The sequence below is a fragment of the Nipponia nippon genome, unplaced genomic scaffold (genome assembly GCF_047370975.1).
Source record: "Nipponia nippon isolate SJK-2023a ecotype South Korea unplaced genomic scaffold, ASM4737097v1 scaffold_1, whole genome shotgun sequence".
Lineage (NCBI taxonomy): Eukaryota > Metazoa > Chordata > Aves > Pelecaniformes > Threskiornithidae > Nipponia > Nipponia nippon.
In genome coordinates, this window is record NW_028262290.1 from 161,899,064 (window position 1) to 161,925,787 (window position 26,724).

Sequence of the window (26,724 nt, forward strand, 5' to 3'; positions counted from 1 at the left end):
TGTTTTCTTTTTAACTTCACCTTGGATTCATTAAAATTTACATATTTTCTCGTTGGAGACAAGTCAGTAAATATGGTGCTTCAAGCTGGTTCAAGTAAAACAAGTCGTTGTTACAATAAAAAATCCAGGAGGCCAACAACAGCCACTGCCAAATACCCAAGTCAAGCTGCAGAATGAAATCACCACTCGATGTGGCATTTCCCCGGGTGACCAGCCCTCTGGAAAGGCCATTACTCACCCCAGCCTGGTATACTCCACCCCGGAGCAGCAAAACGGATTGGCAGCAAGCTGCTCGGGGTCACCGGCTCTGTTTTGGAGTTACTGTACCGAAGAGACAACTTCCAGCTTTCCCATTCCTCACCCCAGTGTATTGGCATCACGTCGCCCACTGCAACAGCACCGGGTGAACATCGAGCAGCAATAACACTGGGTGAACACAGGTGCTTTTCTTTAGCATATACTGGTATCACCGGCAGTATCTTCAAATTAGGTCCTCCTTTAAAACCATGTTTAAGATTAATTAATTGCATTTAAAGCAATGGGGTGGGGGAGAGAAGAACGGTGCTTTCCTGTTTATTCTCATCAGGAGATGCTTATAAACTCACAAGCTGAATGGCAAGAAGTTTGTTACTCCAGGATATAGTTATTGCCAAGTCTAACAATTTGAAGGTACTTCCTATTAATGTGGTAATGACCATATCCTGGGCTGATACACTTGGAATAAATGGTGTGCCTCTGGCATAATTACTATACTGGAAACAGGAAGCAGCTTTAGGCTGTAGCATAAACAGTAATTATACCACATTTTAAATTACATTACAGAAGGCTGGAGTAAACTCTTTCTTGCCAGTAGCTTAACAAATGCTACCGCAGTTCTGGACATTCCCGCTCCGTAGCTGTCATCTTCCTCTCTTCTAAAGCCTCCAAGAGACTTTCTGCAAAATAACGATTATGTTTTTATTTACCTCGTGCTTCACAACCAGAGTGGGAAGAGGGGTTTGGACCTGCTCCAGTGCAAAGCTGGATTCTCCACATCAGCCTTGAAAGTTTTCGCAGCAAGGCAGAAATCCCTCCTCATCTGCATTCCAAACTGGTTGAGCTTCCCAGTGCGACCAAACGCTGAGGTACCAGTTACATCACATTAACGCCTCCAGGTTAGGGCTGGACCATAAGCGTTAGAGGCTATGTAACTAAAACCAATTCCCAGTCCAACAAAATTACAATCAAGCATCCAGCTACAGGAGACTTGGGAGCACAGGAAGGCCATGAGATGACGCTCCCGAGTTTCAAGTGCAGCATTCCCACACCCCCCCCAATTAATTTTTCAACAGGGCGAGCTGGGGGAACTACAGGAACTGTATCCTAATGGCTTGTTCCCACCATAAAAAGCCTACACGTGTCCTTAAAGTCCTGTTAAATAATCAGATCTGCTTTCACCCACAGCCCTCAATCCTTAGCACCACCATATAGTGGTTGTCGTTGCAGTGACAACACTAAGGGAAAAAGCAAGACTTGCTGGTCCATAATGGAGAGCAGTGTTAGCAATAACCAGCTGCAACTCTGCAATCCTGGCATACGCAATAAAACTTCATATTACAGACTTAAAAGAACTGGCGTTTACAGAAGAAGCAACAGATTATGTTAAGTTATTGCTTTTTAAACAAGCCTTGTAATATTGTTTGGAAATCCAAAAGGACTCACTTGACTTGTGTCAAAAGTCTACATTGGGAGCAATAGCTAGGACAATTTGTTAAGGCCACCGCAACTGGGATACAAGTGACCTGAGCAAAGAGCGGCATCCCAGGATTTCTGTACCTAGCCCTGAGAAGAAAACTGTCACATGAAGGGAGAAATGGAGATAAACCCTGTTTATCATGCCTTTGCTTCCAACCTGGTCGTATGTGCCTTCAGGATGCAACGCTGTCAGCACAGCCGTGAGTCATCTGCCCAGTAGATGCAATTTGCATCAACTGTAACAATAAATTTTCAGGGACTGAACTCTATAGTGCATAATTTGGCATGAGGAAGGAGTGGTTGGTCCTGCCAAGTTTCATTTAAGAAAAGGGGAAGGTGCAAGATAGAAGAATTACTACTTTCTGTTAACGGTAATGAATAACTCAAAATATTTATACTGAAAGCAACCAATTGCTGGAGTTGACATTATTCTGAGTAACTTGCAAAATACTTCCAGGAAAAGATCATAGAATCGTTCAGGTTGGAAAAGACCTTTAAGATCATGGAGTCCAACCATTAACCCAGCACTGCCAAGCCCACCACTAAACCACGGCCCTAAGCACCACGTCTACCCGGCTTGTAAATACCTCCAGGGATGGGGACTCAACCACTGCCCTGGGCAGCCTGTTCCAATGCTTGGTAACTCTTTCAGTGAAGAAGTTTTTCCTAATATCCAACCTAAACTTCCCCTGGTGCAGCTTGAGGCCGTTTCCTTTTGTCCCATCGTTTGTTACTGGGGAGAAGAGACCGACCCCCACCTCGCTACAGCCTCCTTTCAGGCAGTTGCAGAGAGCAATGAGGGCTCCCCTCAGCCTCCTCTTCTTCAGACTAAACACCCCCAGCTCCCTCAGCCGCTCCTCACCAGCCTTGTGCTCCAGACCCTTCACCAGCTTCGTTGCCCTTCTCTGGCCACGCTCCAGCACCTTGATGTCCTTCTTGTAGTGAGGGGCCCAACACTGAACACAGCGCTCGAGGTGCAGCCTCTACGTACAGTTAAATATGAAGCAATCTGTGACATTATACACCAACTGAGCACTATTCTTTCTCTACTATCGAATATTACTCTCCTTCAATGATACGCTGTTACCTATGTCACCTCTTCCCCTTCCTTATACGCCAAGATAAAAAAAGCTGGCTATACGCGAGAGCTTTACCATTTGAGACAGAGCTGCAAAATGGAAATTAGGCTGGGAGCGTGCAAGCAAAGTAGTATTTTTACACCCTCAAATGTCAGCACGTTCAGTACAACGTAGGAGAAGGCATTCAAGACAACTGTATTAGAAGTGCGGGACATTAGCATGCTCCCTGCTCCCCGTCAGAAAAGCTGTGCATACCAACATTTTCTTGCCACAGGGCTGAGCCTGAAGTCCCAAACTCTTGGGCGAGATGCAACTACTGTCTGTTACAGGGCTGTACTTAACTCTGCAGAGCTGGACTCGAACATCTCCCAAAGCTTGAAGGTCTTCCAACGGCAGAGAGCTGGCAAAGCAGCTTCCATACTCCTCTCTCCAGCCTCCCTGCTGAGGCAGGCATAAGCAGGGGGAAGAGAGGGCCAAGTCCACAGCTTGCTTCATCCCTGCTCATCCGCAGCCCTCTCAGCAGGCCCTTGTGGCCACTGGCAGCCAGGACCAGCAGCAGCAGCCAGGCTGCTATAAATTACAGTGGGGGACCGGCCCAGCGACACGCTTTATTGCTCAGGATCAGAGAAGCACAGCCACTGCTTCTGCCCTCTTCTCTGAGCCGCTCTGCCGGCTGCTGGGCTGTGGTGAAAGATCAGGGCCTCAACGCTGGAGCTAAATGCCAGCAGCACAAGGCAACTCATTATTTACTCCGAGTCTCATAAATGGTAGAGGCATTTTTAAAGCCCCAACTTCACGAGGGCTTGGTAGGTAGGAATATTTAAGGGCTTTTTAACTGTCGTTTTAATGTCTGGAAAAAGTTAGATGAATAATCCAACGCTGTCAGGAATTTTAAAAAGTTCTTTTTGGTTCTTTATAAGCAGCTTGAAGCAAGGCTTTGAAAGGCAGAAGTGACTGACAGACCGTGGCTTTGCAGACAGAGGGGTATGTAGACAAAGCCTACTGGAAAGGACTGCCAGCTTCCAACAAGACGAGCCATGAGTGCACTGAGCACTTGTTTTCCCGGTGTCCTACCCTTAACATCCAGGCAGATCACGCTCAGCGCAGTGAAGAGACCCCTTGGGAGAGAGAACTGCATCCAGTCTCCTGGCATAGGCAAACAGAAACCCCAGTAAGGGCTATGTGAGAAATGAATCTCCCATTGTACTTTATTTTAGCTAAAACATAAAACACCTTTCAGAGGATCCACAATGCACTTACCAGGTACAATTCCTCCTGATTTTTTGCCCTCCAATGCTGCAGAAGTGGACTGCTGCTTTAAGTAGAGGGTTTGGGGTCCAAGAAACCATGACTCAGAAATTTGATTCATTTTAGGCTAAGTCACTATGACAGCTTAGACAAGGGAGGGCTCACCAAAGAAAGCTGCAGGAGATCCTCCCGAAATTCACTGTCATCGTTATCTGAATAGCTCCAGGGGCTGGTAAGACGCTAGGGCAGTAAAGAAAGAGTTGCAGACCTTGGGCTAACTCGGTGCGAGTCTCTGACATGAAGCGAGACAGCAAGCGGTGTGCCACCTCGCTTACTGCGCTCCTGTCTGTCACACTGTCACTCTTATCGCAGCGCCTGCAACTTTCCTTTATCTCAGCAAATTACGTCCAGCTTATGCTTTTTGTTCCTGTGCCAACTTCATCTTTGATGGTTTTGTGCTCTCATTAATTCCTTCTCTTCCCACGTGTTTACAAGCCTAACGATGGTTAACGGGAGGTGCGGTTCAATGACAGAACCTGCCAGCCTTAGACTTTACCTCCCACCCATCACCATGCCTCCAGCCCAGCATCAGTGCTCAAGTAACCTCAACTGCACATCAACGTGGGGGAAGTTGCTCAAGCTAAAACCAAAACCTTAAAAAAAAAAAATAGTTTTCAGACACATCAGCTCCTTCAGCCACATAATAAAGTGGTACGAACACTAGCCCTATCTCCCAACATGGAGACGATCTAACCATACCAACCCTCACAGCCCCACTTCTTTCTCCTACAAAAGAGGCTGTTGCTTCACATATTCACCCCAACGCACATCACTCTTGCAATATCAGCTGATGGCAAGGAGGATTTGCCAAGCAGCAAGGGCTTTTGACAAGCTTCAGCTCTTTGGCAGTCAATGCAAGAGAGAAGCTACGTCTCTAACCTCATACGCCACTTTTTAAAGTTTCCCCTACTCAGTCAGAACTTTTTTTTTTTTTCTTGTGTCCCCCATAAGAAAAGGACCTTGCCCAGCAGGCTTTAAAATCAAGTTTTCATACCACTGAACAGCAGCTAAAAATGTACTAGGATTTCTTGCACGAACTCATCCATTCAGCCCTGCCACGTCCTGATCCTGCTTCCCAAGGACTGCAGTGGGGACAAGGCACAAAGCTGCTTTAACAGCAGCTGCATGAAAAGCAACACACACAGCAAGCTGTGGAGTCACAAGGTCTGCCTCCTACCCCTGGAGGCCCAGATATTTTTGGGAGACCCTGCCTTAGTCATTGGTAACAGAGGAAAATAGTCAAGTTATAACGTGGCCTTCTTTCAATGTTTCATGTCAAATTATTTAATGTGCAAGGAGGTGGGCATGCTTCATGTGGCAATACTAGTGATGCACACCACCATGCCGTGGTATCCCCTGCGTGCTAAAACATGTTCCTACTGTGCTCAGAAATACAAATTTCCCCAAAACTACCACAGGCAGATCGCCCCAGTGTGAGTACGAGACGGATCAGGTAGCAGAAGCAGCAGGAAAGCCAGTGATTCACACATCTCCCTGCCTTCACCCTGCCACGAAGGAGATGAAAGTTCATTCCAGTAAATGCGTCATCATCTTGCATCAAATAAAGCCCCAAAATTTTGATATAGGGCAGCTCAAAAAGGTCTCAATTTCCAAAAGGCAATAAGCACCCCTGTTCTGGAGAAGCAGCCTGTATATCTATACACACAAGGTCCAAGGCATTCCCCTACGCAGCCAAGAGCCGTCCATATCTACGAAGCCACCCACAGCTCTTGCTCAGCAACGTTTGTAACGTGACACAGAAGGAGAAATTCAAGACAACCATGGCTCACGAGAGACTTGCCAGCTCGACTTCTTTCTCCAAAATCTAGAAGACAACAGTTTTAAGCATGGCAAGCATAGGAAGAAGAAAGATCTCCTTATTTCATCCAGCTATCCTTATAAAATGGAGAAAGCAGTTATAAAATTGGGTATCTGTACAATGGAAAGTCCTCTTGGCACTCCGTCTAACTTGGTGATGCTTTCCAGGCTGTCATGAAATGATAGATTTCTCTGTAGCAGTTCCCTATTTGTTGTCCTAAATGTGCGTGGGTTTTGTCTCACTTGTTTTTTGAAAGTATTAAGCTTTACTTTTTAATGTTAGAATTTTATAAGAACTCTGCAAGACAGGATACAATTTGATTTAGTAAACATGCAAAAATAATTTCTGATGCAGCCTCACAAAATTTTCAAGTGCGTTTAATATGTTACCACACAAATTTAGCAAGTGACCTTTTTCTCATGCCTTAGCATAAGACATGAATGAAAAGACTGCAGTGGTCTGAATAAATGCTTAAGGCATCTCCACATACGCAGCTTTTAGGATCTATGAAGGCCAGAAAATCGACTGCTTTGCAACAGGGGACAACATCCAAAGCTATCTTTTTGAAATGGGTTATTTGCTTTATGCATCACAGGAGAAAGGACGAACAGGATGAACAGCAGTGATTTATACAATTACTGCTGGAGAGATGCTGCAAGAGCCTATACAGGGTGATCTACTCCCAGTAATCTACATCAGATAAAAGCAGCGACATGAGAAGGATGTCACCAACAGAGTGGTTGTACGTACATGTGAATGGCACTTGGTTTCTTCAAAGTCAGAAGCCAAGAGAGTCTGTTACCTTTCCACCTGATACAATTAATGCTGCAGACAGTGACTGAAGATTATTCCGCCTAGAAACACGTCAAACCCAAATACTCCTGACAACTCGAGAATTGCTAGAAACTGTATTAGTTGAGCGTGCAACTTGGTCATGGATCACTGACCAAAACCTGTCACTGCTGTTGAACCTTTCAGAGATCACCCCGACCTCTTTCTCCTGCTCTTCATGGTATTTTTCCTGCTTCTCATCTCCACGTAACAAAGCAAGGGAGATAAAACTAAAAACTCACCTCCCTTCTAGTGCGGTGCATAGTAGTTGTACCAAAAAGTTGTTTTTCCCTTGGCCTAAATCGAAGTTACTTGGAGTAACTGCAGGACAGTCAGTGACAAAGCCCAGAGGCAGCCCCGGGGCCCGAGGAGAGTGACACAGGGACAGACACCTGAACGCAACAGTCGTACAGCAAGCGCTCGGTTCAGGCGTCACCCGGCGAGCCGCTACATGGACCCTCGTAACACATGGAGCCTCTGAGGGTTGGGGGGCCTGGAGCCACTGCAGAGCCCCCCAACACTCCCATGCTTTCAGCAGCAGCAATATTTACCATCAGTTTTAATTGCCACGTTTTTAGGCTTCAGAGCAGAGGCTGTCTTTATCCACTTCGAGGAAAACTGTCTCCACAGGATCTATTGTTTCTGCCTGTCTGCAGATTTGGGATTTACATCTGGTTCATATTTTCTCTCTGCAACCACAGAGAAACTTTTTTTTAAAAAAAAAAAAAAAAAAAACAATAATGAATTTCTGGATGATGCAGTGGAAGAAACAGCCGTCAGGAGAACATGCTGGTTTGCCAAACCGCCACAACACACCCCAGCCTGGCTGCCATGCACACGGAGTGGAGGTTCGGTGGTCCTTGTGCCCTTGATGCTGCACAACAAGGTGTTTATTTGGGGGAACAAATCGCCCAGTACAATCTAGAGCAGCATCTTTTCTTCTTTCCCACCGAGACACCCAAGAGTAACGTTTCTATTATTCTGGCTACTGAACTATTTACAAATTAAAGGTTTAAAATTTATATTAACAACCACCTCTAAAGGTCAATTCTGCCCATCCTGTACTGTAAGGAAGAAGAGACTAAAGTGCACTTCTCTGAACACAAAATTCCACTTCCCATGGCTGAGCAATAGCTGGCTTTCAAATTACTGGTGTCCTGACTTAAAATCAAACTGACAATTAGAGGTGAAAGGCTCCACATCCCATTATCCATCCCACAATGCTCCCCTACCAAACTTCAGTTCCAAAACACACTCCCCAAAACAAGATTATAGCACTGTGGAGAGGAGGGCTGTGAAGTTCTCCTACAGTATCGCTACAGAAACAAAAAAGTACAGTATTTCAGTCGTCAAAATAATCAGAGGCATACTAGAATCCAGTTTAACCACAAAACCTGCCAGCACGGCTATCAAATGCATTAATCAGCTACATGAAAATTAAGCTTGAATCCTGTAGGGCAGCTGAGTCCTGCCAAAGTATATCCATCAGCTCCTTCATCTTAAATCCAAATCTCGCTACTGGAGGAGCGCTCCTGCAAAACCCCACAGACAAGCGTTGGTGATGTGTCTGTGCTCACAGACAGACATCCTTTTTTCAGAAATTATTTTGTCTTTATACAGGTAAAAGAGGCAGACAATTAAGCTTTGATCCTGCGTCAAAGCCATCCTAAGGTCCAAGAAATAAGCTAATATATTTCGGCACAAAACCGCAGGAAGAACACTGTTTCCACGGTCTCTTCAAAGCAAGATTCGAACAGCTGCCACGGCACCCTGCTGCCCCACACTCAGAGAACTGATTTCGAAAAGACACCAAAAAAAAAAAACCCACCCAAAATATTCTGTATGGGGGCACAAGCTGATCTAACTCAGCATATCAATGTGCTGTTGCACCTCTCACCCCTTAAGTAGAGCAGCATATTAATAGCTGGGTCACTGCCATGCCAATATTTCAAGCGCATGCAACCCTAAACCACTTCCTAAGCTTTTTTGTTTTTACAAAAAACCATGTGAGTATCACATTTATTTATGCTGCAATAGGAGAATCTGATCATATTTGAGCAGTGTATCATTCCACCTGGACTGAAATATTCAGTTACACAACAGCTAATCATGAACAGAAGATAAGCTCAGAGATAAAAATAGGAAGAAAGGCAGAGACACCTTGTAACGGTTAATCAGCGTGATTCCTTTGTCAGACTGCCATAAAGAGCACCCCTTGAAAAAGCCTTGAAACTCCCTCCAACAAGTCTCTTTAAGCAATAAAACCTCTTGGGTTGGTTTGGCTTTAGTTTTAATTTCCAAATCAATCATCAAACTCCTGCTAATCCCCAAATACATAGAGGAATCGGAGTCCAAATGAGGAAAAGGTGCACCATACCCTGTGTGTCACCCAGACAAGATCAGCCCGGGAGCAACCCCTCGCAGCACATCAGTCTTGCTTGGCTTCCATAAAAAAATTCCTGCAGGACAGCTTGATCCAAAGGTTTCCGAGTCTGGCCCTCTGTCCTCAGCACACCTGCTGGTGCCCAGATATTTAACTCACTTAACATGAGCCGGATCACTAGGATTTCAAATTGTCATGGGGATCACCGTGCTACACGGAAACCACAACGGGGACGGCGGCAGCTGGCACGGGAGAGGCAGCCAGGGACAGGCACACGGCGAGGAAGGCAGAGAGCTGCCAACTCCGAGATACGGGAGGCAGTGGGGATTTTGGAGGAAGACAGGGATCATTTGTAATCGCTACCTTGGTATGATGTTTCATGAAAATAAAACTGATTCTGCTTTCTCCTTTGTCTTTTCCGTAAGGCCTCAGACACTGCTCCCAACAGCCCTTGCAAGACGAAAGCAAAAAATATCACATTGGACAACGTGGGAGACTTAAGCATTTGTTGCCGAACAATGGCATCTATTCAAGTCTCGGCCTTGCTCTGGCTGTTAATCAGGAAAGTAAGCAAAAATTATAATTTAAGCCTTCACTAGATATTTTGCTTTCTAATCTCCTCCAGAGAACACTCTCAAGCTACTCTCCTGTCCAAAGCAGGGATTTACACTTCCACGCGAAGCCAGCTCCCCAGACCTTAACTGGAAGGGGCATTAAGTTCAAGGCGGGCTAACGCAGAGTAAGATTCAGCAGCAGCAGAATTTCATTAAGTCAGTCGTCCACGTGTTAACTTAATTTACGCATTTAAGATGATGCATAATTTAAAAGTATTGAGCAAATCCGCTGTCAGGCATATATTCTCTGATCTCACTGATTATTTACAGCAGTAACAAGCTGTCCCCGCTTCAGGTCAACAGCGCCCACAAAATTAGATTTGGGTCCAGATATTCATCCTTCCAGCTTTGCCACCAGCCTCGTTGTCCAACTTCAGACGTGCTAATTACATTCATTTCACCCATACTGCGTCTCTAACTTTGTGAAGTCGTTTTCTGCTGTAATACAAATGCAGTTGGGATACTTTAGTGTAACCAGCTGAAGTCTTTGCTCGGCTGGATGGCTGCTTGCTTTAGGTTGTTCTTCCAGGTCTAACCAAAGCCCTTCAGTTTTGACCCTTCACAGCTGACCTTGTTTTGGCCTGAAGCTCACCCACGTCGCAGACACCATGTTCAGCGGTTCAGCCATCAACTGATACAGTCGGTTTCCTTTAGAGCAAGATACTTTAAGCAGACCCAGGGGACCAAAGTTCAGTTATTTTAAACACTTCCTCTCAGAGCATCTCTGGCACGACTGCAAGATTTCCACCTGCCTTTCCCATCAGGCATGACCAATATTATGACCCCTAGCATTAAGCAAAATGGGAAAACCATACCGATATTCCTGCGTATGAGGAAAGGTCCCATCTGCACTACAACTTTAAACTCTGTTTTTCTCAGCAGTGTACGCGCATCTGGATACAATGCAAGACAGCACGATTAACCCCATTGAGGAGACATGTTTCATCCCTCAAAGGTGTATAACCTTGCTTTCTGCCAACAGTTAAAAACTCATCCTTTGCATCACAGATGGGAAACTACACAACCTTCCTTCTGCATCGTGACTATTACCACTTCTCCAAATTTCCCGGACCGCCGTGCCCCAATGCAATGAGGTAATCCACACGCTTTTTTTCTGATAAAACATCACGCAATTGTTGGAGCAGCCCCAAAATACAGGGATGCAAGACATGCAAAGTAGCTGACGCACAACGGCAACCTTAAGCTGCGGCAATGACACAGCTTTGATTTCTTTGCTGAAGTCCCCTAAATAAGGGCAAAATGCTTCAAACAAGCAGGACAAGAATGGTTGCAGCAGGTTTGGTTCGGTCTGCTTCCGAATGATTCAACATGAATCACAGTTTCTTTAGTCCAAGCAGTTTGAACTTTCTGTGAACACTGTATTTTTGCTGAGTGAAGTAAAAAAAAAAAAAAAACCAACACACACATGAATATATCCTCTATAACCTTTACCACAATTACTAGTTTTGCTGCTTCACTACAGCAAGTCAAACGGAGAGCCACTTCTCTTTCAATACAGAAATGACTATGTGACATCTTCACAAAAACTGAAATTTAACAGGTTACTACTGCTTTAACGTATATATTTCAATTTCATTAGACCAGAAGATGAACAAAATCAGTCAAGCAAATCAACTGCAAGTCATAAATGAGCATGGTTTCCTAAATTACTTATGGCAAGGGTGAAAGATTACCATGTACTCAGTAAGTTGGTCTGTTACTTTAACTTCCCAGAGCTGCCTGAAGTCTTATCTCTAAAAAACAAAGTTAAGCAGCAGCTGTGAAATCAAAACCAGCTTCAAAGAAGACAACCATTCTTGTTAAATCAGAATTTTAATAGAGACTGGAAACCGAAATTTGAGAGTTCTTTCAGGGAAAAGAATTCCACCAGAATTGTTTCCAACCATTTCTTTCTTTTTAACCCAAAACAACCTACAAAAGCCACTCGGTTTGACCAAAAATATGAAATAAATACTTCTTGGATTTTCTAATTAAAATAACATTTTGGCAAAAAGTTACCTCTTCTTACACACCTATCCTAAGAGGACAGAAACTTAGTCCAGCACAGCAGCAGCAATGCTTATAATGGCATTGTACCAGAAGACAGTCAAGCTCGCAAAATTCCCAAGAAAGAAGAGGCTGTTGTTCCCAGCAGCAGCCTGTGGCTGGGATGATGTATATTACCCACAAGCGGTATATTCTATTTTCAGCCCATATTTAGGATTGCAAATCTCATTCTTTTTAACAGCAGAACATACTGACTTAGTATCCTCTCTTCCTGAGCTACACCACACCTTGACACCAGGGGAGAGAAAAACATGATTTAAAAATACCTCCCAAACAACATAGCAGCACAGAAACCCACACATTTCAGTGATCCATCAAATCACAGGCCATTAGTTAACTGGGTTTTGCCTACAGAAGAAGTTTTTCCACTAATTTTGTTTCCATCTTTTTTTTTTTAATGAAATTACACAAATTCAAATTTCATTATGTTGATCTTGCAGCTAGCCTTAAAAAAAAAAAAAATATTATGAACAGGGCTTGAAGGGCTCCTTATTAAATTGCCCAACACTTCTTTTGCAGTGCTCTTGGTGATTTGTAGCTCTGCAAGGGACAAAACCAGGGGAAGTTTTCCAGCTCCAACAACTACACTTTGCAGCTGGATGTTGACATTTGGAAAGAGGTTCTCCATATCAGAACTTTCGATACCCCAAAGTTTACCCAAACTTGGTCTAGTCATAGTATTTCCTAAAGCAGCAGCTACTCTATTAGACATTTGAATTCCAAGTTTTGATTAAGCTCCCACCTTTATTTTCCTCTTTCCATGCCCTCACAGCTGGTTGTAGGATGAGACTGCATGTGCTCAGCTGCTCTGTTTCAGCGACACGCATTTTGGGACAAAGATGAGAAAAATGAAAAATACCTGTGGATTTGTCCATTTTTATGCAGGTAGTCCAGCCCCTCCAGCACCTCCTTAAGGATCGTGGCTATACAGGGTTCATCCAGGACACCGGTCTTGTGTTCTCCTTTGGCCACAATGTGCTTTATAATATCCAAAACAGAGCCTAGAGAAAAAGAGTTAAACGCATTAGTTTAAACTAGAAGAATTGATTCACAGCTAAGTGTACTTTATAATCACTTAATATACAAGTCCAAGGAATTTATTGGCAGGGGAAGCAGTGATGGTCAGGATCAGAGTCAGCCGCTGAAGCCTTTGCTGCAGGAAAGCGGAGGCAACGATGCACACCTCACACGCATGAGCCTTACAGGGGTGCAGATCCTCAAAGTGGGCAGTAAAATCCCTGTGTTCACAAGTAACCGAGAAGTTATTTAACAAGCCAAAATGTAAAGCGTACATACACAGGATTCTTGGAAGGTTTTTAAGTAGATACTGACGCTACAGCTGTTTTAGTACTGAGTACTGGAGAAGCCGGAGGGGGGAAATGGAAAAAGCAGGGGGCTGCCAGGACTCACAAGCTGAAGGCAACAAGCTTGATAAAATTAGACTCTCTTTTTCAGTTCTTATAAACTCGATGCAGACGACTAGCAAGAAAAAACTAATACAGTAAGGGATGACACCACCCTGAAAGAAAAAAGTGGAAATTATTAAATAGAGAACAAATGAGGCTGAATTCTGACAATAAGTCACTTCTTCACTGTGTACAAAACTGGAACATCTTAGAGCCTTCCCTAGAAACATCACGCTTAGTCTCTCTCCCAATCAGGGTGTGAATGACATCATCTTGCATGACAAACCACACTTTATAGAGCAAACCACCTCTTTGAATTGCACCCAGGAATAAACAGAATCAATGACTAGTAACACGCCTCTTGTGCAAGGTCCCGTTTTCATGATATGTTGGGTACTGTACTCTTTGTGTTTGCATCTGGACTGAAGACAGTCTTCTCAGAACTATATTTTTATTGCTCCAGTACGGGATGTCTAAGCCTATTTTCCAGGTCTGTGCTATTTAGCCCCTTCAAATTTGGGCTTCTATGGTTTAATGACTGGATAGTCAGCTAATAGGATTTTTACAGCTATGGACACAAAGCAATGTCAGCAGCCGTGGGAAGTTCTTAAAGAATGAGAACAGCAGGCACGACTGCAAAGCACAAACTCCAGTGTTGTCTTTGAACAGTAAGGTTACAGGGAAAGAACATCTCAGCACTAACTCGGCTAGTTTAGAAAAGCTGAAAGTTCATTCTTCCTAACTTGCAACCAAAAAAACCATAAGAGAATCAAAACATTTTTGTATCTGAAGAACAGTAAAAGTTGAGAAACTTACTCTCATGAATTTGGTCACTGGGGAAATTACAAGTTCCACCTTGTAAATTCTTGAAGCAAGCGGAAAAACACAATGGAGGTTTTTGTTTTTTTCTTTTCATCCTTAAGGTTCGGGTTGACAAAAAACTTCTCCCCCTTTAAAACTTATTTTATTAGCTCTCCTATTTGAATTTCTTGGCCAAAACAATCATGCAGATAGGTTTTTGCTTAGCAAAGTATTTTACTTTTGGATTTTCACATGAAAGCAACGAGGCTGCAAGGTTCGAAATCGAACACCACATGGAAAGGCTTGTTTTGCACAATTCAAACTGCACAGGAAACAATGCCGTGGGTGCGCAGTGTCCCTTAGTTTGTGGGAAACGGCGTGTGCCGCGTTCATCTAACGGCTCGCTGCAGCCAGGAGAGTCGCTGTTCCCCACTCTGCCCAGCCGCACACTTTCCACCTTCTCTGGCCCACCAGTGTCAGCGCTCATGGTGTACACCAAGCCACCCCCGAAACCCAACAAAAAAATAAACCAAGGCAGGGAGAAAAAAAGCTACATTTGGTTGGTAGCGAGCATAACCTCCGAACAGATGAGTTTCAGAGCCAAGGAAGAGGAAAAGGAGGGAGAACATTTGTGAAACCCCTTTTGCCAGCAGCAAGCGATTAGACCTGCTCCCTGGCTGCCCTGAATGGCACCTCCAGCTTCCTCTTCCCAAAAAAACTTTGCTTGGTCCAAGGTATTTGCAGAAGATACGATCTTAACACAGCAAATGCTAACAAAATAGAAAAAAAAAAAAACACAGAAAAAGAAAAAATACGGAAATGAAGTTGCATAACATCCCCCCAACATTTTGTGCAAGAATATTCTCAGTGTTCAACCTTCCTTTACCCTGTCCGAGCACAGAAACACACTCATCTTCGGCGAGTTTTGACATGGGTCTTCACTAGTTAGCCAAAGGTTTCACCCAGCCGTAACTCAGGTTGTTCTGACATATGTCGGACTTCCTGAATGGGAGCAAGATTATCTCTACCGAAGGAAACTGTAAAACCCCAGGTGTAAGAGTACGCTCCCCTTCGCCGAAATCTCACCTTTAGGTTCTGGTGCCTAAGAAAGGGATCCTCTGTTGCGCATTACGAGGACTCACCTGGGATTCAGCCTGTCACGTATTCATATTTTAAAAATACGTGCTTACAAGCCTCGATGCTTCTTATTTTGGACAGGAATTTTTGTGACACCTAAGAAAAAAAACACCAAAAAAACCCCTCCACTTTCACTGTTCAGGTTTTTGCTCTCAAATGTGCCTTTATCTGGAGAACAAACTGTCACTTGTTTTAGAAGTCCAGTGAAAATATGTGGTTCTTCACGTACTCGTTTTGTCCTCTTTCCACCCACAACTCTGTTAGCAGACTTTGTTCAAAAACATTTCCCTTCTCCTGCAAAGGGCTCAGGGAACATGAGGAGGCAGATCATATGGTGCTCAAATTCATTCGGTCAAAAAAATCCTGTATTTAGCCAAGTTAGAGGTTGTATTTAACCCAGAAAAGGGGGTGGGGGGTTAGACAGACAAGAGGACACGCACAGAACCAGCCTTCATTGTGAAAGGGCTGATTCACACCCATACTATATCTGCTCCCAGTCCAGCCTGCCACTTTTTAAGCACATTTTTTTTAAAAAAAAACACACTTTCACGTTGAAATGTTCAAAGACGTGGAGGAACATGCCAGTCTTCTACAGAAAGAACAGCAAAATGGCTATCAGCAAAACACTTAGTTCAGGAAAGAGCAGAAAAGCAACCCAAGAGCCACTGTCCTGTTGAAGAAAGTGTTACTTGGATCATCCCCCACTTTGTTTGTGCAGGGAAAAACGTTTTGCTACTGGCACCACAACACAATAAAGTTGTGATTTTTCCACCTCACAGATCAGTAAATTTGGGAGGTAGGTACTGACTCCCGACTCAATTCCAACTTCGTAAAGCACAACACCCCGGGATACGAAGAACGAAGCCAAGTTGCATTTCCACACACTGCTTCATGCCGGGTTCAAAATCTTCTGGCATTCTGGCTCAGGAAGCCTGGCATGGAGCAACGGAATACCCAGATCCCCAAACAGAAACCCATAGCTAAGCATGAACCTACTTTGGAAGCAGAAGTCATGGGAATTTCACTATTGAGGGAAACGCTTTCTGCTAGAAGGCAGATACTGCATCGAATTTATCAGGCTGATGCCGAAATGCAGTCGTTCCCAAGGATCCCAGTTAAGCGGGTGACACACTTACTTGGGTAAGACCTCCACTCCCTTAGGATGTAAACAAATTTTTTCACTTACACTAACTGCGTTACACTCGAACAAGAGATTAGTAGGTCGGAGCCTCATCCTTAGCCTAAGGGGAAAACCGACTGTTTTGCACCAAGCGGCCTGTCCCTGATCCAGCAATACGTTAACTGCTAGAAATTAACTGGAAACTAATTCAGCTGAACTGGAACCAAGCTCCAATCTACACAAGAGCATTTGCTTTACAAACCCATCATCCTGTTTCAGAACTCCAGCATGATGCCTGATACGGCCAGTTTCTGAGCCAGCTTCCAAACTAGTTTAAGAGTAACTGCAGAAGTTAAGAGTACACCTGAACACAGCTGGATCTCTGCTTAAAGGTAGTTTCAGTATAGATTTGTGCTCTATGTACACAAAGAAATTGAACAATTTGCAAGACGAACATCTCCCATAATCTAGTGGCCAGAAGATGAGGTTCACATTGGAAATAAGGCACCCACTCTGTATTAGAGAACGGTTACAACGTTTTCAAGAAAAAAATATCCACAACGATGTCTTTTTTTTTTTTAAAGAAATCTTTGACTCCTCCCTAGAATATAGCTTCTATTTCAGATAATGCTGTGAAATACTTTGGTGTGTATTATACCTGGCACTATGTTCGATTACAGCAGTTCCTGATTTTTCTCCTTAGAAACGCACAAGTAGAAGCTACAGACTCACAGAACAGGAGGGTCAGGCTTAAGTGAGAAAGAAATTAAGTTTGGCTGAGGCTGACTGGAAGGCTCTTCCAAGCCCAGAAGGGGAAGCATATCAGGAAAAGACAAAACAAGACAGAGGGAAGAGCCAGAACTACAGCCTAAATGTAAATATAAATAATGCTGTCATTAATAAGGATAATAAGAAGTCTGGTGATGAGCAAGTGATCTCAAAGCCCAACAGAAGACAAAAGAAAGGAGAGGACATTTAGAGATTGATGTGGAAAAAATGCAGCTATAAATAAATTCTTGCCCATCAAATATACACTGAGCAGCACACCAAGAGGAAGCCTACAAGATACCGTGCAATCTGATAAAGCATTTAGCATTATTTATCGTTCATCGTTAATTGTCTCAGTATATTCTGACGCCAATTGCAAACTGTATTACGTCTGCTTAGTAAAGCACAGTCTCAGTGCAAATTGTACAGCAATTGAACATTAAGAAGTTTTCAGCTCAAGCTGACAAGTTTCCTAGTCTGCTCTGAAAGCTGCTAATGCAATAGCTCCTATTGACAGCAGAAGTCACCGGGAGCTAGCTGTACGCAGACTTACCCTCACCTGGTAAAACCCAAACTGTAACTATTGCTGCTCAAAAGACAAACATGCAGTGAGCAACTTTTTCTCGAGTCCTTATTGCTCATACTAGCTCTGCAACAGACAGACTAATGTCTGTCCGGCTGCACAAACAGAACAGACATCCCATTGCTCCCTCCACTGCTCCCCAGGAGTGAAGAAGAGTTCGCCTTTCCCATTTCGTCATGGCTAGAGTACATCCGATTAGGCCGGACTCGATCCACAGGAGCCAGTTCCAACTTTCCAGATGCAAGTATTTGATTTCCACCCATGACAGCAGTATCTGAGCAATGAAGACACAAGAAACCCATGAGCAGGCCAATATCCTGAATTTATAAGAGAGGGGTATTCAGTTTCTGTATATTGACATCAGGCAGGCCATTTGCAACGAGCTGTCTTGAAACCAAGTAAATGCAGTCCTGCCTTGCACCCCACACATGCACCCAGTAAAACTGTCTCCTTCAACACCCTGTACTTTGTGCTACTCCAGTGTTTTCTTCAGCAGCAAAATAAGATTACAAAGAGTTCCATGGTTCACCACCTCCCTGTTGTGCCAATGCATCTGCTTACGAAGCCGTACTGTAAATGAGATCACTCCAGTAATTGGTAATCCAGTTTTCCAGGCAGGGTGGAGGCCGAGCAGCCAGGAACTTCTTAAACCAGCTTAAACCAGCTGCTGGAGAAAACTTTTGTGTAATCGCACCCTGGGGGCAAGAAATCCTAATTGTTCCACTGATTCACTTTCAACAGCAAGTCACCGCAAACATAGATGCTTCCTGTTCCAAATCCAGAGCGTATTTCTTTGACCTCACCTACATCAGCAAGCACGTGTAATGGCATTTAGGAAGCCTGCTTCTGATGTTCCTCCTCAGGAGAGGAAGAAAGTCTCCATGTGACGGTCATCAACCACGCTGCTTAATGCTTCAGTGCATGGGGCTGAAGCGGAGAAGGGTATAAAAACCTGAGCAGAAAGGAAAGCTTGTTTAGAACAAGATTACAGATAAACGCAGGAGTATTACAGCTGGAATTTTACATGGCCCCAGAGGCAAAAGAAATGTACAGCGGAGCTAGTCGCTGTGGGAACCACACCTTGCGTGTTATACTATAACCTGAGACAGGACAAAGATACAGGATAAGTTAGCAAAGAAAACCCCTCCTTTAAAGTTGTCTGGCAAGCAGAACAAGAAAATTTAATACTCTAACTAAATTTCCAACAACAACAACAAAAAGCAGGTAACAGTACCTGCACTGATTTGCCATTTAGAGGCCTGGCAAAAATAGGCTGGAAAACAGTGCTGGGGATCACAAAACAGTTTTGTGAGAACCAAGATCTGCCCCAAACCTGATGGACACTGATGCTGAACATGCTGCATCTTTGAGAACCGGGAGTTGGCTGGATTCATTGCTGCTTCTTTTAAGACATCTCAGCAGAAGCCAGTGGTTTCGGTGAGCCAGATTGTCATCAGAGCCAAGAATTAAATCTGCATCTTGTCAGCCTCTGACAAACGGAGGAAGAAAATGCGAAAGAAGAAGAAACAGCTGCTTGGATTCAGTACTTCTGGGGCTAAGAAATACAGATATAGCAAGAGCACCAAAGGAAAGGAAAGAACAAGTTATACAAAACAAAGTTGTAGACATCTAAGTAGATTGCTGGGGTTTCTGGTTTTGAAGTTTCTTCCTAACCCTGGTTAAACCACCTCAGCACAGAGGAAGGGTTAAGGAAACGTCTACTTCTTGCCTCCTTCCCTCTAGAGCACTTGCCTGGATGTGTAAGAAATACGACAAGATTAAGGCAGGAAGCAAGATAATACAATAAAGGGGGCAAAACAGCCTATTGCAGTTGAGACTGAGACATTTATAGGAGAAAATCTGAAGACAAACTATTTTCTTTATCATGCTTTTCCTATTATAGCTAGGAGTGGCAATATATAAGCTCCACATTCTGCAATCACGTACAGTCCCTACCATCTTCTGCCTCTGACTTATCCCATTCTTAATTGTTTGAAATTAAGTTATGTCTCTACAAATAAAATTAAAAACCCCTCCAGATGGACTCAAAATAGTGTAGCTTTCTCCTAACAAAATAATTCAACATAAACACGAGGCTTTCTAAGAACCTGTGGCTTACGCTTTGATCATAACTCACTGCTGGAATTAGGAGTGGCCAGGTCAGAGATTAAGACAGCAGAAGTAGAGCAAGATGTCCTGCCTCCCTGGTAGAGAGCTAAGACTTGCCATACCTCCCTTTTGGTCTGGCTTGCTGAGCTGCTGACCAAGCACTTCATCAGATAATCAAGATCAAAGGCTGAAGCAAGAGGTTGATTAGATAATCTTAAAAACTTTTGGAAAATAAAAGGTTTAATTATTTCAATATACTAAGCTCCTTCGCAGATTTAGATAGGAGTCTTCAAGAAGGCAGAAGATCCAAGAGCCCTATCTGGAAATGTTTTAATATTTAAAGGATTTACATAGTTTAAAAATATTTTGGAGGTCTCATCTGCTGTAGGCTAGGACAGTAAAAATTGTTGTGTGATGTAGCAAGCCACCACAGGCAGCTGCTTCATACAGGCAACTGTTTTGTACAGTTAGCTACGGCCTTGGGTCACCTGTGAAATGCGAGCTCTTGTTAAAACCAGTGAGAATTTAGAGGAGCAAACAGGTCGCAGTCAGAAAAAGCACAAGAACAAAAGGACAGCTGCTCCTCTTCCTACTAAAAAGCTGCGGGAGTTAGAGAGCAGGACTGGGCTTCAGATGGCTTTAAAAAGGCATGAGTAAAATTCACAACAAGGGAATGCCAGCGAGGCAAAGAGGAGGTCAGCAGTTGTCTAGAAATAGCCATTGGAGTTTAGTTTGGAGTAACATCGGACCAAAAGGCCGGGGTGCCAAGTTGACATTGCTAAGCTTAGATCCCTACAAACCAGTTTTGTCACTGGAGGAAAGGGTCTGAAGTTTCTACTGAAGGGAACAGAAGCAGCAGATACTTCACAAACCTGACTCAGGCACACATCACCAGGTCTGAAAGAGGGCGTCAGAGGAACTGGACACACCAGCACCTCTTGTCACTACCAGCTGGGTATCATCACAGCCACATTTCTGCCATCAGCAACAACTACACTCTACATCTGCTTCGGTGTCAAATCTGCCAGTTCAAACTGCTTTCAGCAAGAAGTTCAACCAGCCTATCTGACTTGGCTCCGATGCAGATTAGCAGTTTTACGTGTTACTCCCCTACAGCTCACCAGCACATTACCTCCTCGCTGCTGACGACTTTCAAAGATGGCAAACGGTTTCTTCCACCAACACAGGACTTGCAAAGCAGAGACAAACAGTTCAGTTTCAGCAACAATGCCCGTCAGGCAATTAGGCTACCTTTGCGTGCACCAGCTGGCTGCTCAGAGGAGCAAGGCACTGTTAGCAGACAATAATGCCTCATGGATTTAGTCTATTTTCCCTTAGAGACATTTCTAAAATACTTGCATATACGGCTAGGTTAAGCTTTCAACAAAATGACTGCAACCAGAAAATAAATTAAATTGCACTTACAACAACAAAACAAGGCTTGCATTACAGGCTGGTCTGTCTTGTGGGCTGTTTATCAAAGTAATAAGGTCAGTGTAAGTAGGCTGAAATTAAAACTAGTTTCAGCCTGGAAACACATGCCAGCATAGACTGACACTGATGGAATAGAAGCAATAAGATTCTGAACTTTTACCCAGAAGAAATTCTCAAGTACAAAAGCCACAATCAACATACAGAACGGACATCAAAACAGATTTCATATGTGCTTACTGGGATGTACAAATCTCAGCCCATGCTCTCTGAATAGTTAGATGGAACGGAAGAGTTAGGCTGCACCCTGGTTTGTTTTTTTTTTTTTCTTTCTGGTTTATAAAAACAGCTCGAAAGGTTTTTCCTGTTGAGAAACTCAGATCATTATTCTTCCCACTGGATGACAGATGACCACAAAACTAGCCACTTTATTACTGATAAGAAGTAAGCTGTAAGGAATGAGAAGCAGTTTTTAAAGTGCCTCTTGTTACATAAATCACCCAGCCTAAAAACAACTGGCAATAGTCTCATTAAAAGTGAATGAAAAAGCTCTTCAGTCAGAAACCTCCAATGCACAAGTTTCTTCTCCCATCCTCAAGACTGTCCTGTAGAATTTGACTACAAGATCTAAAACGAGACTTCTGCAGTACAACCATGAAAAAAGTATAAAGTGAAAACAGCTGAAGAGTACCTCCCAAGGTACCCTCCTGCATAAAAAGTAGTGACAGGTCATTCACAAAGTCTTTCTGTCTATTTTAGCAATTCCCCCAGCCCCCAAATGATTCACTTTAAGTGAGAAAATTTAACACTGGATCATGGAAATGTTGGCAGGGGGGGAGGGTGGGATTACACTGCTACTAATCCATCTTTTATTGTATGATCCTAGTCTTCAACATATGCAACAGAGTAAGCAGCAGTGAGATTTCACAGCACTACTTTACTGGAAGTACCCTACTTAATGCCAGAGCTGCACAAGGGTCAATTATCAGCCTGTATAACGTAGGAGCCCATTCAAAGTAAATATCAAACGACAAGCAGGTCATCATTCACACCACCACAAGGCTGGTTCTGAAGCAACGATTATTTTTCCAGAAATTCTCCAGTGTGGTCTTCACATTTGATAATGAAAAGATGGTCCATAATGAGTCTGCTTTTTTTCCCCAGCATTACACAAAAAAAAAACCCAAACAAAAAAACACAAAAATGAGGAGAAACAGAAACAACATTTGGAGATTCAAGGATGAGCCGACTTGGTTCTGACAGAAAACCGCTGTGAAAATACTAGCTACGGCAGCTGTGCATTTTCTTCAAAGAGGTTGTGTACTCTCCCGAAGAAGGCCAAGAACATTGCTGCTCCCTCTCCTTCCTCTGAAACACCATTTCCTTGTGTTGTGGAAACCTTCCCATAGATACACTTTTTAAACACACAGAAAAACTACTTGCACTAAGCTGGCAGGAGATTCTTTTCCACACACAAACAGCCATCATTAATGACCTGTTACGTGTCCCTCCAAGAAAAGAGAGGGTATTGCTTAATGACACATGAGCACATGAGACGTTAAAAACCCTTGAAGACAGACTTAAGTTAGCATGAAATCTGATCACCCCCAAGAGAACTGCTAAAATTCTCTAAAGATGATCTTCAAAGACACATGTTTTATGGTCATTGTCGAGCTCTTGTGGAAAAAGCCAACAGGTTTAACCAGATTTTTCCACATCATCTTCTGGTATTTTACAGTCCTCAGTATTAAGCCAAGAACAGAGAAGCCAAGAAGTTTTTTTAAAAAGCAGGAAAACGGGGGGTGGGTGGATGTGTGTGTGTGCATGTGCATGTTTAGCTTTCAATTCCTTTTCACTAGGATGCCAAGAAAATCAAGTCTTCCTAAAGGCAGGCCTAAGATTTAGCAAGTCCTCTGTGTTATCATCCAGAACTTGATTCTATTTCTTGTCTCGACTGTAACTGAAACAGGGATCCTAGAAAATATTATGAAATCAAATAAATCACTACTGATAAGAAGTTTTCAAACTCTCCCTCAAAAAACAAAACTAAACAAAACAAAAAAAACCCCAAGTTGTTTCTCCAGTGCCTGAGAGAATAAATCCCAAAAGGGGATGTTTCCCTGGCTCTGTGTTAACTAGGCAGTAATCTGAAATTGCCCCAAGTATTCCCAGTTATTTTGTCAACTAGAACAAGCGGGCAAAGTAATCCAAGCTCTGAGGATTGACACTATACAAATCAAGCTGCACCCACACTGGTGTTCTCCCTTTTTAAGGCCATACACTAACATTACAGGAGTAGCTCTGCCCAAAATAGAGGTGATTTAAAAGTTCCTCACGGGGGTAGCCAACATGTAAGTAAGTTAAAATCAACAGAATGGCTGGTGACCAACAAGCCATCAGCACCATGCAGGCCTCCAAGCTGCAAGTGAGAAAAAGGTCAAGAAACCAGCCTTGCAAGAGGAGCTGCAATTCTCGCGATAAAGCTAGTGGAAATGGTTGGGCTCGGTGGGGTTAGTTACGCACTTCTCATTCTAAAGCTTATCCTGGGCCTACAGAGCAAGATGAAGAAACTTCTGTTAACATGACCCAAGAAGCACCATTTCAGATCCATCATTTGAGAAGATGACAGTTAGGTTTGTTTTCTAGAAGTTTAGGGCGGTTTCAACTACTACATCTGCACTTAAGTTTTTCTTGTCTGAACATCTTAAGTCATATGCTCCAGTTTTCAAACACTCAAGTGAGTCAAACACATACAAACTAACTCTGTGAAATACTGTCAAATATACAAAATAGGAGGGGGAAAAAAGCCAGCACAGCTGTGTAGTTAGGTCTTACTACTGATGTACATAACATGAGAAGCTATTTCTGAGCTGAATGGGCTGAAGTTAAGTATTTTTATTCAAATGTCTTAATTCACAAGCGGGAAGCTTAGGAGGCAAACAAGGGAAAGGGTATTACAGGAAGACAGCTTTTTACGGTACCTTTTAGGGTAAAGAAGCTGGACCACTCACCTCCACTAAGTAACTTCATCACCAGCCAAAGCTCATCTTTCACCACGAACGATGTGTAGTAAGATACAATGTTAGGGTGATGGCACTGACTCATGGCTTGAATTTCTTTCTGTAGAGAAAAATAAAGCATTAGCAGTTGGACCCAGTGACTGTTATTCCTTGGGCACAGAAGTTATTTTCCTCAAGACAGAATGTTCAAAGAGGGCACAAAGAAAAAGGACACCTGAAAGCAAAATGTAGAAAATCCAGAAATACTGTTAACACTCAGCCTGCATCATACTAGGGCCCAAAGGTATCTTGGGGTGCTCTTCCTCTCTGTCTAGAAGAAAAAGCTGGCCAAAAAGCCCTTGGCAAGGGCAACAAAGCAGTCGTAACTGAAACACCTGCATGCAGCTACAACAGAATATTTCTGAAAATTCACACCAGTTTGTTACCTAGGAAGTTCATGCTGACTCCTCCTTCCAGTGAGACATTAGACAACAGATGCTTAATCTGTTGAAGACTATCATTTGGATGAGAAAGGAAAATATTTGCCTCTGGGAATAAAGGGCTTCTTATTCCTAATGTTTCTTCCCAGCAGGAAAGCAGACGGTTTAGCTCAATCAGGTTGAAGGCACAAAGGACAGCTATATCTTTTGTCATACTGGAAGAAGAGGGAAATCAGTTCGAGATTAGAAAGTCATCAGCTACTACACATAGAGTACAATATGAAATATGCCTAGTTATTAAATTGAATTTTGACCATGCTTATTCTTAGATTTGGTTATGATTTAAGGGTTGAGGTTTTCCAGGTTATGGGGGGAACAACATCACAGAAAGCATTGACTGACGTTTCATTATGCAAGCACAAATCACCAGTTTGGACAGAAAATCACCAGTTTGGACAGAAAGCCTCACAGTTTCTTGACTGCCCGTAGAAAAAAGCCATCCATTAAGCCAAGCCTGGCACCCTGCACTACACCCAGCTGGGCCTTTGTGCTTCAGCCAAGCTGGTAGCTTCAGCCAAGCCCCCCAACCTGTCAACTTGTTCCCTCCAGCATCATCCACACCAGACGCTCATCCCCTGATATCCTGAACTTCTGCTCTCAGCGAAGACATTCCTTCACTGAACAAACGGATGCCACTTTTCAAATGTGAAAAATGGAAAATCCCCTCCCCATGACACAGACTCAGCTGAGTACCATAATCCCAAAGACACAGGGAAGGAGGAGAGCAAGGGCCCTTCGCACCCTGATCCTTTCCCCCCCTCTAACCACAAGACCTCCCCGGTACCAAAGTACAAGAGAAAGCTCCGAGAAGGATTCACCCATGTCTAGGAAGCCCCACAGATGCAGCGTATTCTCCTGCTCGTGTACAAAGCTCAGCTTGTGACCGAGCACAGCGTAAAGACACATTGCTTCCCCCTTGGCAAGGGTTTTGCTGGCAATCACAGCTAGAAAGAAACATGCTAATGTTGATTTATCCACTCTAAAACTGCTTTTCAGGGAGTAGGTGCATTTGAGGAATCAAATGCAATTGGTTCCTCTTTCTGCTTCGCCAGAAAAGGCACCAACTTTCCAGGAAACTCCAATAAGCATATTAAAGAAGATCCTTCTAAACAGGAAAGGATATTGGAAGAGCAGGGAATAGGCTATTCATCTCGGTGTAGCATACTCAACTAAAAACCACTCCGTAAAAATAAATACAGCTTGAAACAACATCCTCTGCTTACTCTGACAGCTCCAGCTTCCCTCCTTGCAAACACTCGCTTGTGTCAAGCTATTTTTCAAAAAGGAAATAAATCAGCACCTTTGGAGTTTTCTAATGCCTTCTAGTCAGGTTTCTTTGCAATGCAGGAAAACCCCTCGACAAGACAAAGCTGGCAACAAAAATGTTCTTTTTCATAGAATCATAGAATCATCAATGTTGGAAAAGACCCTTAAGATCATTGAGTCCAACCGTTAACCTATCACTGCCAAGTCCATCTATACCATGTCTTCAAGCACCGTATCTATCCGTTCTTTAAATACCTCCAGGGATGGAGACTCAACCACTTCCCTGGGCAGCCTCTTCCAATGCTTGACCACCTTTTCGGTGAAGAAGTTTTTCCTAATATCCAACCTAAACCTGCCCTGGCGCAGCTTGAGGCCATTTCCTCTCATCCCATCGCTTGTTACTTGGGAGAAGACACCGACCCCCACCTCGCTACAGCCTCCTTTCAGGCAGTTGTAGAGAGTAATGAGGTCTCCTCTCAGCCTCCTCTTCTCCAGGCTGAACAACCCCAGCTCCCTCAGCCGCTCCTCATAAGACTTGCGCTCCAGACCTTCACCAACTTCATTGCCCTCCTCTGGACACGCTCCAGCGTGTTTTGCTCCCCTGCTTCAAATTTCTGCCAGGGGATGGGTGGGAGCTGGGGCCCTGGATAACACAGGTCGGGCTCAGTGACTGCTTTGTGCCTTCTGTCACACTCCTTGAGCAAAACCCAGCTGGTTGGGAAGCGCTGGGCTGCTGTCTGTAAATGTAAGTGCAACACTTTTGATTCAT

General features: G+C 43.6%; 1 protein-coding gene across 1 annotated transcript in view; it reads right to left on the reverse strand.

Moving 5' to 3' along the window:
* The window catches only part of OXSR1 (oxidative stress responsive kinase 1), a 94,219-nt gene that overhangs the window by 39,333 nt on the left and 28,162 nt on the right, over positions 1 to 26,724 (reverse strand). Inside the window, exons 3-4 of the mRNA XM_087730974.1 lie at positions 24,202 to 24,310; positions 12,695 to 12,836 (exon numbers count right to left, since the gene is read on the reverse strand). Coding sequence (XP_087587100.1) covers positions 12,695 to 12,836; positions 24,202 to 24,310 — 251 coding nt within the window. The remainder of the gene's footprint in view (positions 1 to 12,694; positions 12,837 to 24,201; positions 24,311 to 26,724) is intronic.